At 32.7% G+C, this 13,299-nt stretch overlaps 1 protein-coding gene across 1 annotated transcript; it reads right to left on the minus strand.

The window, feature by feature from the left end:
- Positions 1-225: 225 nt before the first annotated feature.
- On the minus strand, positions 226-9,296 carry LOC136038752 (large ribosomal subunit protein eL42). The gene is made up of 4 exons (XM_065722118.1): positions 9,193-9,296; positions 4,082-4,255; positions 2,379-2,495; positions 226-318 (listed from the first exon to the last, which is right to left on the minus strand). Exons 1-4 carry the CDS (start codon positions 9,193-9,195, stop codon positions 298-300), a joined length of 315 nt encoding a protein of 104 aa, XP_065578190.1. The 5' UTR covers positions 9,196-9,296; the 3' UTR covers positions 226-297.
- Between the last annotated feature and the right edge of the window lie 4,003 nt (positions 9,297-13,299).

The raw sequence follows: 13,299 nt of genomic DNA on the forward strand, positions 1-13,299 counted from the left end.
ACTGATTTTTTACTTTCTGGATTTTTACTTTCTGGACTGGGGTTTTACTTTCTGGTAAGAAATTCGAGTTTAACCTGATGATGACAGGCGCATGTCCTGTTGAAATTATGGTTAGAATAATCAATCACCTGACATCCATAGCTTAGGTAAGGTTATTACCATCTATCACTATTATGATTTTTCCTACTTCTATTATCCATACTAAAATACGGAGCCATAAACAGATTAGACTGAGAACGTACCGTTTTATTCCAATTTAAAAGATAAATATTGAACAAAACGTTACTAACTTCGCCTTTAGAACTGGATCATTTGACCCTGAAAGAGAAAAAAGATTGATAAGTAAATAAAAGGTCAATCTCCTATTATCAAAAAATTATACTTTTCCTTTAATTCATTTCAAATTCTAATTAAACAGAACTCGAAATGAAAATTATGATCTTCATTTACATCGATAATCAACGACGTAAATAATAGAATTGAAGAAACTCTACGAATTTGGCAGCCAACAACTTCCAGGCAGATTGTATGGTGTTACAGAGTTAATACTAGATGTCATAAAACAGTACGAAGGAATCTCTATTCTAAAAAGGACCCCTCTCTGCCATCTATTCCACGTTTTACATCACAAATTGGTACAATACTAAAATAAGGACAGTGATAAAAAACACTCAAAAGCGTTTCTGAAGTGCGCTAACAGTTATTAACTCCAAAAATTGTGCATCATGCTTGGGCAAGGTCAACACAAAACATTGTAAAAAAAACTTCCATAAAAATAAATTCACTAGATATATTCTCAGGTTTTTGGGATATTTCATCACATTTTTCCTCCTTATTTTAGTATACTTTTCATGGAAATTAACTATAATAAGCAAAGTATGGCAGCATTGGTAAAATAGACCTTAAAATCGTCACTGCATCAATAACTTTTTTTTAACACATCCCTATTCTATTTGAATTAAAAATGAAATAGGTGTGGGTTGTTGGAATACTCAAGTCATGGCTAATTGTAGAAAAAGCCAAGGCAGATAGACATTATCAAAATAATTTTTTTTTACACATTATCATGGGCCTTTTCGTACTTTTTACATATAATCTGCATTACAAACTTATCAAAATTCCCACACCCCTCCCCCTTGCGTGGAGTTAAACACGAGACACAACCTGTTTCACAGCTAAGAAGTATATACAGCAGCTTTTCAAAAATCAACAACGGAAGCACCTACCTCAAACCCCTCAAAATTTACAATTAACATTTACGAAATTACATATTACATAAAACTCAAAATTTACATATTATTAGTCCTTTGATTTTGATAACCGTTGGTATTGGAATAATTTATTTACATCCATTGCAAGACCAACAGCAGAATGTGGGGTTTTTCAAAGGTATATAGAACAAATTTGGCTTTAGATCGACTGAACTAAAAAATATCCAAGGCATTAAGCTTCAAAACACAAGATCTTACAGCTACAAAAACATCTATATTTATGTAAGTACAGAAAAAAAAACTTCAACATAGATTTGAAAAATATTTAGACAATTTTAAGACCAATTTGCCATGAAAAGTAAAATAAACTTCCGGGAGAAACGGACAAAAATAGAACTCATACAATAGAACTTTCCAGAAGGAACTGACAAAAAATAAAAGAAGCCAATACTTTTGACTCAACAGAGCTATAAAAAGGCCTCTCAGATTCTCCAAGGACTTCCGGAAATGCTGTACAACCTTAAAATGCTCAAATTAGAACTTACTTTTTGAATACAAAATTACGAGTTTTGCTAAGTTCCGTACTTTGAAAAAGGAAGATGGGCTTGGTCCATGTCAATAATGAACTCCTTCAAATGAACTCAAATAAAAATAATACTCATAGATCATTGACATTTCGACTGGATAAGGCTCAATTGTCTTGATATTGTAGGATTAGAGCCCTTTATTGAGGTTTATTCTAGGAGGTTCGAATTGCAACTACATCATATGAAATATAAATAATCCAAAACTAAATCAGAACATACCCCCCCCCCCGATGGTCAAATCGGGAAAACGACTATTTCTAATTTAATCTGGTCCGGTCCCTGATATGCCTGCCAAATTTCATCGTCCTAGCTTACCTGGAAGTACCTAAAGTAGCAAAACCAGGACTGAAAGAATTTACAATTGCTATACGTCACTTGGTTAATACCAAGTGCCATAAATCTGCAGAATTTCCCTCAATTGTAGCTAGCAAAAATAAAAAAGACAACTATTGTCAAAATCTACAACTAACACCATGTCATTTTCCTTTCTTTTTTTGGAGGAAGGGGGGCACGCTGATTGTGACAAATCAGTTCCGTAATTAGTACTGAGAAAGCGAAAAAAAAAGGAGAAAAAACAAACCTTTCTCTTTTTGTCACCACCCAATTCGAAATGCTTGCACCTTTTCAGTGGGATCTGTTTCCTGTATTTACAATCAGTGCATTCCATACGCAATACAATTTTCTTGGTTGTCTTAGCCTATAAAGACACAAATAATTACATTGTATACTATTCTTCTTATCATCCTGAAGTGCCCTACTAAGACAATATTTTTTTATTATTTGTTTTCTCATATTATAAATGACAAAGATTTAGTGTACTTTGCTAAATTTGGAATTGGGCCCCAAACAAACAAAATCAATATTTTTTTTTTTTAATGTTAGTCTTTGTATATACTAAGAAGCAAATTATTACAAATTATCTTCAATTATCTTTTACAAAAAGTATCCTTCCCTTAAACACAACAGATTTTCAGAAAATTTCGTGTTTGAAAATTTGATTGTCTTAGAACAAATAAAGTTCAATGAAAGTGCTTAGTAAGAGCTGTCTTAAATCGACACAGAAGACAAAAGATACTCATCAATAAAGAACCACACATCAAAACCATAGCTTATGCAGATGCGCCATTCCTTAAAAAGATTCCCACTCTGAATAGTTGAATATATACGTGATACATAGTATTGAACTAGTTTGCCCCCCACCCCGACACACACACAAAATTCCAACATTAACAACATAACCCAGTATGGTACCAAAAAGGAAACAAAATAAAATACATTTAACTAGGCTAACAACAAATAGTGGACTTAAAATAATCTAAGCTTTATTAATTCTTGTTACAGTATTACAAAGAAAAGGACCCCTACAAAAAAAAAACTCATTTTACTTTATTTTTAACCATCTTTTTATTAGTGCCAATTTTTTGAACTTTAAGGTAGTTTAATAAAATTCAGATAAACTAGATGGTTGGCTTTTTCTAGCCAATAAGCCAATACCAAAACTTTTAAAAAACAAATTTTTGGTTACAATATATCCAGCATCAAGATCTGTTGTTTTGTACTGATTCTAAATATGCAAAATCAATTGATTTTAAAAAATTGCATGTCAAAAACTATTAGTATAATTGCTACCAAATTTATTTATTATTGTTTGGAATATTTTGCACACTTGAGCCTGTATATTCCTGGTGAACGACTCCCAGCTTTAATATGCATCAAAGAGTATAGGAAGCTGTGAAGAGACATAAGTTGAATTTGCCCATGAAAAAAAAAAGAAGAAAAAAAAAATTATCCAGTAAGTCATAAAGCCAATATTCACCTATGTAAAAACACTAGTTATATTTATTTGTTTAACATTTACTTTAAATTGGCAGAAGAAAACTGACTTCTGTGAATATGACACTATAGGAATATTTGAGTTCATTATTAAACTAGCCTAAGCTTAGCGGACTAGCATAGTCCTAACTAGTTTATAATCACAAAAAACGTCCATAGATCTGGTCTTGTGCCCTTAATTCTAATCAAATTTTAATAGACCTAAGCCTAAGGTACACTCAACCTAAGTTTGTACACTCAACCTACTGTTTCTAGTTTTGCAAAGATCTTCTTCCATTAAGCCAGCTATTTTCATTGACGTATCTCTTAAAAATACATCCCCAATTTTTTTAATACATACCTAAAAGATTAAGTACTAAAACAAACCTTTAAGTCATACGTAGGAAAAAATTATGTAATTAAATAATTCTATGTAAATTATTAATCAAAATGAAAAAAAAATTTGCATACCTTCTTTCTGAAGATGGGCTTAGTTTGTCCACCAAACCCAGACTGTTTCCTGTCATAACGACGACGGCCTTGAGCAACCTTGCGATCCTTGGATTTTTTGTACTGGGTTACTTTGTGATTCTTGTGTGTCTTGCATTTTTTGCAATAGGTACGACGTGCTTTAGGGATGTTGACCTAGAAGAAAAGTTGGTTTAAATTTTGGCTTGTTAACCCTATTTAAGCCTTGTCTAACATCTAAAGTATTTCGAAAAATGTAATATTTGTGTTTATTTTTTATATAGTTAAAAATTTGGCCTCAGTGGTAAAAAAAAAGAAAATAATACCTGAAATTACTTCTATTATATTGATATTTGAATTGTAAAGATGTTCCCAATAACTGAAAACCAATATCAAAATATGATATATTTTATACAACATCATGTTCCTTGATCTGTAACACTAGATATATTTTGCTGCTGACAAACTTGTGCCCTCACCCCAACTCCAATAAGGTAAAAATTTGATACAGTAAACGTTCTAAATAGTAGAAAAACTCTTATTATAAAACATTTAAACAAAGGCTAAGATTTTAAATTAATTCCCTTCTTGTATCTTCTGAAATGGATTTATAACTGTCCATAACTTCCTACCAATCCCTAATCTTAAGCTCCACAAACATAACACAATGTTAAAGCTCATGGACACAAATTCATCAAAGTCATCACAAAAATGTGGTTGTCTTGGAGCAACTGGGCCAAAGATTTTACCATTTGTTGCAAGAGTTGGCTGTAATCCAGTAAAGAGCAAATTACAGTCCATAGTAGCCAAAACTTTAAAAACAAGTTTTCAATAGTGTCAAGTGAATATTTTTTTCCAATTGACACTATTAAAGAAATGGACAATAACAAGCAATAATTGAAGTTTAAAACAAACAACATTATTCATTAATCATATTATTCTATTTCTGATAATTTTGCAGTTTTTAACATTACCCAGGATGAAAGGAAATATATCACTTGATCCCTTTTTATGCTCTTTCATAATTCAATATTCACTTCTGGGAGAAATCACATTTTCCGACCTTAAATGGCTAAGAGAGCTCAAAACAGCCCATATTAGACAATTTTTAAATACATTGTTTTTTTAAACTGGTAGTAAGACAAATTGCCATTTGCAGCTGATTCAGGAGAGGCAATTATTATTGTCATTAGTGTTAATTGTAAAATCTTATTTTGAAAACTTTTGAGGGGTTTTAGGCTCTTGATAAAAAAAATTCATGCAGCATTTGTTTTCAAAGTAACATTTTACTAGAGTAAGGTAAATAATAATTACCATTTCTGAATAAGCTACAAATGGTGATTTATTTTATCAGACATTTTTTTAAACAGGTTTTAAGCATGTAGTTACTGATACATGTTAAAATTGGGGTGGTCCAGGATTCAAACCTGAGATCTCTCATACCCTAAGCAAGAATCATACCCATAGACCAGCAAGCCACACTTAAGAAGAACAATCATTTGTTTTATTGTCAAACAAAATTCTTCTTAACTATCTTGTTTGTTTGCTCCCCCTCCCCAGATGGTTGAATTGGGGGAGACTATTTCTTATTTAATCTGGTATGGTCCCTGATATGGCAGCCAACTTTCATCATCCTAGCTTATCTGGAAGTGCCTGAACTAGCAAAATCTGGACTGACAGACAGACAGACCAATGGACAGAAACTGAGATCACTATATGTCCCTTCATAAATACCAAGTGCAATAAAAAATACAAATTAAAGTCCACAGGAAAACACAAAAAATTCAACCTTAAAACTAAAACAGGAAATAAAATAATAAGACCCTTTCCAAGTAACAAAAATATTACAGTAACTGAAGGGTGACTGAACAAAAATATGACAGTGAATGGCATTTCAGGCTTTCATTTTATGCAAAGCTTTTTTTTAAAAACTAATCACTTACCAGGTATGGTATTACCAGAGATCTTCTACTTAGCAACAACTTTTTTTCCAAACCAAGAAACCACCCCCAGATTCAACTGCTTTTCAATTAGAGCTTGGAGTTTCATTTTTTGTCACAATACTACTTGCTTCAGACAAGTCCTAGGTGAAGGAAATTGCCAGCAACATCAGCTTAAGCAAGCCAATCAACTTTGCAAATTGGCTGTGACAGCACCTGTTGTAGTTGCTGCTGCCAAAACAACATTTAGCAAGCTCAAGTTTGATAAGAATCTGCTGAGAACTGCCATGGTTGATTTTGACAAGATTCCTGATATTGTTGGCAAATGAGAAAGACCTCATAGATGCCATTGACTTAAGCAAGATTGTCTGGTGATGGTCCACTTTGAAGAGCAGGTGAATACAAACATAGGTATCTATAGTTGTTGCATGATGTATTCTATGTTAGCTTATTTGGTGTCTCTTTAGATAAGTATAATTGATAAAAGATTAATTGTAATAAATTTTCATGACTCATATAATATGTGAGCTAGGAGCTGTTTAAACAATGGGAATCTCCCCCTGGCCTTGGTCCTTCAAAGCCACCCTTGAGTACACACTTAAGAATTTGGATCTATAGGTACAGGGTTGAAACAACTGAGATACTTGGAAGATATATAGGATAAGTATAAATTGAGCTGTATATTTACATATTAGGGGGTGGAGGGTTAAGTATATAAGGACTGCATGCAAAATGTAAACTAACCAAAATACCAACTAAATATTTATTAAAATAGAGATACAATGTAGTTTTCCACTGACCCAGAGCTAATTGTCTCTATGTACAAACAGCAATAAACTGGTTATTGTCTGATTTTATAGATCCAAATTCTAAACTGTGTGCTGGCTAACAGATAACTACCAGAGATTGAGAAATATGATAACTATCATATAACAAACATTATATATCATATAACATTAAACAGATAACTATTAGGTTGAGAAATTTTGTTTGCTATTTTGTTTGCCCTTTTATTAGTTGAGTCTCTTTTGTGTCTCTTCTGATATGTTCTTATATATTTTCTTATATTTATATGTTTGTGCTCTGTCTTTTTCATTTTGTATGATTGATGGGTTTTCAAATAAATAAATAAATATGACTTTGTGGACATAATAAAAAAATGACAAGAACTAACAAGTTCATTGTAAATGGGGCTTAGATAAGTTTCTCTAGTATCTCTATGGAGGACAAACTTTTGGTAAATGTATTTTTTAATTTCAACTGCATAATACCTTAACAGAGTAAATAATGGAGATGTTATCAAACAAAATGGAATGGAGTGGGTATCATAGACATGTTGAGGCAGGTAAATATTGAGCAGTTTATATTATTGACCTATAAATAAAGTGAAAAACCACTTGATGCTTTTTATGCTCTTTCTAAATATAATAATTGCTGTTGGTGTAAATTCATTCTCACTCCATCTGTAGGGTGTATATTTGCACATTAAATGGCTGGGCATAAATTTCATGACCAGTGTAATGAGTGTTAAATTTGGTTTCAGGATGCAATTCTTAGTATCAAAGTAAGTTTGAACTTTACCCTTAGCCTCTTAACTAACAATTATACACCCCAAATTGGTATATAAAGGATATTCAAAAAGTGATTTGTAGATGAATAATATGAACTGCTCAGTATTTAGCCTACCTTGTGCAAAGGTGGAATCAGAAGTCTCAGGTCTTTAATGTAGCCCAATGATTAAGGACCTATGCTCAGATAACCTCTCCCCCAATTGTTGGTGACTTCTCACAATACAGAAACAGCTCCAAGAACATGGAATTCTATAAACACCACTACCCAGAATAGGGCTGGTTTTTTACTTACCATAGTTGACCAACATTTGTATCTTGTGTTTCCTAAATTGAGTGACAAGCTGAGAAGATTTTTAAGAAAACATAACCTTAATGTAACTTTTAAAAGTCTCAACCAAAATATTTGCATAGTTCTTTTCTATTTTAACTGGCTATTATTATCCTCATTCTCTCTTCTTTGTATTTTTTTTTTTTTTTGTTTTGTCATAATTAGCCAGCATGTTCTTAAAAATTATTTGTGGCACTAAGGGCTCAAAAAATTACAATGGAAACAATTAATACATTTGGAAAGAGCACAAAAACACTTTTTCTAATTTCAGGATGCCTAGTCTACATCTAGAATTTCATTTTCAGATATCAAATATATGGCTAATTTGGAGATAAAATTCATTTGTAATGCAAATGAATGTTATATTTAGCTTCAGGATACAATTCTGGGTATATGTACATAAAATAGGGGAATTCTTATTACCCAAACAATTGTTTAGTGTCATGAAACTATTGTTAGTAGATGCATTTTGACTTTTGGAACATCTTTTCTCTCTTGCAAAACTACTGTAAACTCACTGTTATGGAGTTATTTTATATTTGCACATAAGGGGGGTGTGGGTGGTTGTAAAGCATAGCATATATTAAATACAGCAACAGTTAGTTTACATATTTAATATATGCTCTGCTCTATCCCCACCCCCCTGATGTGCAAATATACAGCCCAAATTTGCTTCTAAACTATTACAGATTCACAATTTCAACAAAAATAGAAATGATTACAATTCTATGTGTAAATACAGGATTTTTGGGATAGAATAACTCCATAACAGTGAGTTTACAGTAGTTTTGCAAGAGAGAAAAGATGTTCAAAAAGTCAAATTGCATCTATTAACAAGTTTCATGACCCAAAACAATTGTTCAGGTAATAGGAACATTGACCAAATTGTTTTCTTAGTCTGGCTGGGATCAAAGGCTTATAATAGCCTACTGATTAGCTATTTTAAAGATTTGTAGATATATACACTGTCAAATTAGCCATATGGAGGTATCCCTTTTTTCAAAGCTAAGAGTGTTGGAAAATTAAGTTTAGGGTACAATAGAGGAACTTTAAGATATACCAATTTAACATCTATACCCTTTCTTCGTCCACCCACTTTCCCAATAAAAAGGAAGATTTTACTTCTTTTCACGTTGCTGTAACCAAGGCCCAGGCCCTAATAATGGTAGACCGCTTTAGCAAACTTATTTAATAGCAAGTATGATGAAGTCTTCGTGTTAAACCAAAAGTGAGATAGGATCAAGTAGGATAAACGATGTAAAAAAAAATTCCTACCATTTTTAGATTTTTATTTTATGCCCCTTCTTCGATGATTGAAAGACGGGATTCTTCTTTTAAAATATTATAACATTGTTTTTAGATTAAAAATACGGAATATGAGCCAAATGGCGAAAAAAAAAGATTATTCACCATAGATAAAAAACATATGATGCATACAATTTTTTATATATTAGTGACTAAGTACAGAAATAAGATACGATATGCAATGAATTCTAAATCAATCAGGCTCAAAGTTCAAAGAGTTTGAGACTTGGTCTAAGACTAGATCCGAAGCGCGAACGTTGTCCAAGTCAAATAATGGCTGAATTGATTAAAAAAAAAGTAAATAAGGCAACATCTGCAAGAGATGTTTTGAAAGTGAAGTAATGTATAGAGAGTTTGTATTAGATACACATATTTGGCCATTTGAAGGATAATATCCAGTCAGCACCAGATTTAGCGAAAACACAGACGCTGATATTTAAAATCAATATGCAGTCAAAATTTTTGGTAGGTGATATTGATAAATCAGTCACAAAAGCTGTTTCTCAGTGTTCTTAAAGTTTTCATCAATAAAAGAGCAATATATTTTTGAATTTGATCACTTACGGCTAATTCGATAGAAGCAATATTTGTGCGATATGGACCCTATAATATGTGGCTAAGTGTAACAAAGCCAATTCTACTGGGAGGTCGAGTTCAGTTACTTTTTGGTTAGCTCTTACAAACTGAAGATTGAAATTCCGCAATACTCAAACAGTTCGTGGTAACGAACTGTAGTAAGGAGCGACCCGGCTCAATAGTAATCAAAACTCTAAAAAATGAAATTTTGATACCAATAGCTACATCAAAAGAATCGCATTTTAATGCTGATTTTAAATATATAAGTTTCATTAAGTTTAGTCTTAACCATCAAAAGTTACGAGCCTGAGAAAATTTGCGTTATTTTAGAAAATAGGGGGAAACACCCCCTAAAAGTCATAGAATCTTAACGAAAATCACACCATCAGATTCAGCGTATCAGAGAACCCTACTGTAGAAGTTTCAAGCTCCTATCTACAAAAATGTGGAATTTTGTATTTTTTGCCAGAAGGCAGATCACGGATGCGTGTTTATTTGTTTGTTTTTTTTTTTGTTTTTTTTTTTCTTTTTCCCAGGGGTGATCGTATTGACCCAGTTGTCCTAGAATGTTGCAAGAGGGCTCATTCTAACGAAAATGAAAAGTTCTAGTGCCCTTTTTAACTGACCAAAAAAATTGGAGGGCACCTAGGCCCCCTCCCACGCTAGTTATTTTCCCAAAGTCAACGGATTAAAATTCTGAGATAGCCATCTTATTCAGCGTATTCAGCGTAAAAACCTTATAACTGTGTCTTTGGGGACGAAATACTCCCCCACAGTCCCCGTGGGAGGGGCTACAAGTTACAAACTTTGACCAGTGCTTACATATAGTAATGGTTATTGGGAAGTGTGCAGGCGTTTTCAGTAGGTTTTTGGTTGGGGGAGGGGTTGAGAATAGGGGGATAGGCTGGTGGAGCTTTCCATCGAGGAATTTGTCATGGCAGAAGAAAATTTCCATGAAGGGAGCGGAGGATTTACTAGCATTATTTAAAAAAAAAAACAATGTAAAAAGAAATATGAAAAAAAAATTCAGCTGGAAGTAAATAGCAGCATTAAAACTTAAAACGAACAGAAATTATTACCCATATGAGGGGCTCACCTCCTCCTAATACCCCGCTCTTTACGCTAAAGTATTTTTAGTAATTTCAACTATTTATTTTACGGCTTTGGTGATTCAGGGGTCATCCTTAATGAATTGGGACAAAATTTAAGCTTTAGTGTAAAGAGCGAGGTACTGACGAGGGGGGAACCCCTCAAATATGTAATAAAAACATGAGAATACAAAACTTCTTTACGTAAGCTAATTTATAAGTTACGTATATCTTTTACTAAAAAAAGATTCGTAAAAAATTAAAAGTTCTAGTTGCCTTTATCTTAATTAACCAAAAAATCGGAGGGCAACTAGGCTTCCTCCCCCGCTCTTTTTTCTCAAAATCATTCGATCAAAATTATGAGAAAGCCATTTAGCAAAAAAAAAAAATGCAAATTTCGTTTTAATTATTCCTCTGCGGAGAGCCAAAATCAAAACATGCATTGATTGAAAAACGTTCAGAAACTAAATAAAAAAAACAAGTTTTTTTAACTGAAAGTAAGGAGCAAAATTAAAACTTAAAACGAACAGAAATTACTTCGTATATGAAAGGGGCTGCTTCCTTACCAACACCCCGCTCTTTACGCTAAAGTTTTTTACTGTTTTAAAAAGAAGAGTTGAGAGAAAGAGTCAATTATATCTCTTTATGTACAGCTGCTCTAATTGCAGGCCAAAAAAAGGAATAAAGCTTTTAGAAGAGATAGAGAAAAAATTTCCTGAAGTAAAATAGAAACTTGGAGTAGACATAGGTATGATTGATTCAAAACGGAAATAACGATAGACTAGGTAGCCTAGTGCCAAACTTGTTCCCCCATAAAACACTAAGCCCCTTCTCATTCTTTGTAAACAGTGTAAAAAGTGAAAAAATCTGCAAAAAACTGAACAGAACTCAGTAAGTTTAGTTTTCTTCTCAGGTTTGGACTCCGATTCAATCATTATAACAAAAAAGTATTATCAAAAACAAAAGAGCTTGACTCTGTCACTGTTGGTTTGGGTCATGGCAAAGTTCTACATCCCACTAGAAATTTATGGGTCCTTATTAGTTGAAATGCTACATAAAGTGACGCGATTGTTACTAACTTCTAAAAGATATGAAGGACAACAGTGTCTCTTTTTATTTTCGTTTCTTTTTTATGGTGTTTAAGTTTCCAAAGCTCGTACTTGTGTTATGTACAAAAAATGTTGATCTTTTTTTGTCTGCAAAGCGTGTCTCAAAAACTCTGCAACTAGGCTTGAAGGTGCTCACTCTTAAATACCAGGTTATTCCCTATGGAGTAGCCTGAATAGTGACCAGTGACAACGAGAAGCGTCAGTATACACAATATATTAACACAAAGTAGAGAATATGAGCCTTTCTACTCTTGTACTTGCTTGTGTTTGGGTTGAGAATGCAGCTATTAGAATAGAACTATAGTAAAATTTGTATTGGAAGAAAGTCTTTGAACATTTTCACTCCCTATAAGCGTCCTTATGCCCCGGTCAAACTGATTCTTACTTAGAGGTGTTAGGTTTAATATAGCTGAAACTTTCCTTAATTGGCATACGGAGATTTCAATATGTCTGTGGTTGGTTGGTCTAATAGGGTTTGCCGTTTCATTGTTAACGCAACCCATGTGCAATAATCCACTCCCTTACCGATAACCTCCTCACCATATTCATTGACTGGCTCGCTAGATTTAGACATTCACAAACACCTTCACTACTGAACCTTCTGATGACTCCGAAAAGGTATAATAGTAAAATAACAAACTGAATAACATAGTAAAAAAAATTTCATCAATTACAAACTGATTTGTAAAGATTAGGCAAAATATATTGGGAAGTGCAAATAACTAAGGACAGAGATTTTGAAACCAATTGTAACCCATTCGAATTCAACAGTGCTTGCCCTGGAAAAAAGAGACACCAGCAGAAATTAGTAAGAAAAATGAAGGACAATCCCTTACTTCTCTAATAGTGTAAATAAGGCAAGAAAGAAAAAAGAAATTGGGGCTTTGTTTGAGTATTTCAAATGTGAGTGTCAGAATCACTATTATACATTCACAAAGTACCACAATATGTTACACGACAAACCCGAAAAATTATTCATCATTATGAAGAAGCAATAATCTCTGATTCTAAAGCAAGAATTTGACTAATAACTGATTACTTGGTGTTTTAACAAATAACATTATCGTTAGTTGACAATATTAAAGTAATCTGTTTAGTTATCTGTATTGTTTAGTTTTCAATAAAGCAGAATTGTCAATTTAGTATTGAGGGATTTTGAAAAGTAGCCCCTTAATCCAATTTGTTGTAATTTCTGTCCAGTAAATATTTGGCTCTAATATAAATTTTAATCGTTTTTGTCTAGTTTTAATGGTAATTTTTGTTTGTCTTAGGTTATAACAGTCTATTTATTAATATTTTTTGTC

The sequence above is a fragment of the Artemia franciscana genome, chromosome 2 (assembly GCF_032884065.1).
Source record: "Artemia franciscana chromosome 2, ASM3288406v1, whole genome shotgun sequence".
Lineage (NCBI taxonomy): Eukaryota > Metazoa > Arthropoda > Branchiopoda > Anostraca > Artemiidae > Artemia > Artemia franciscana.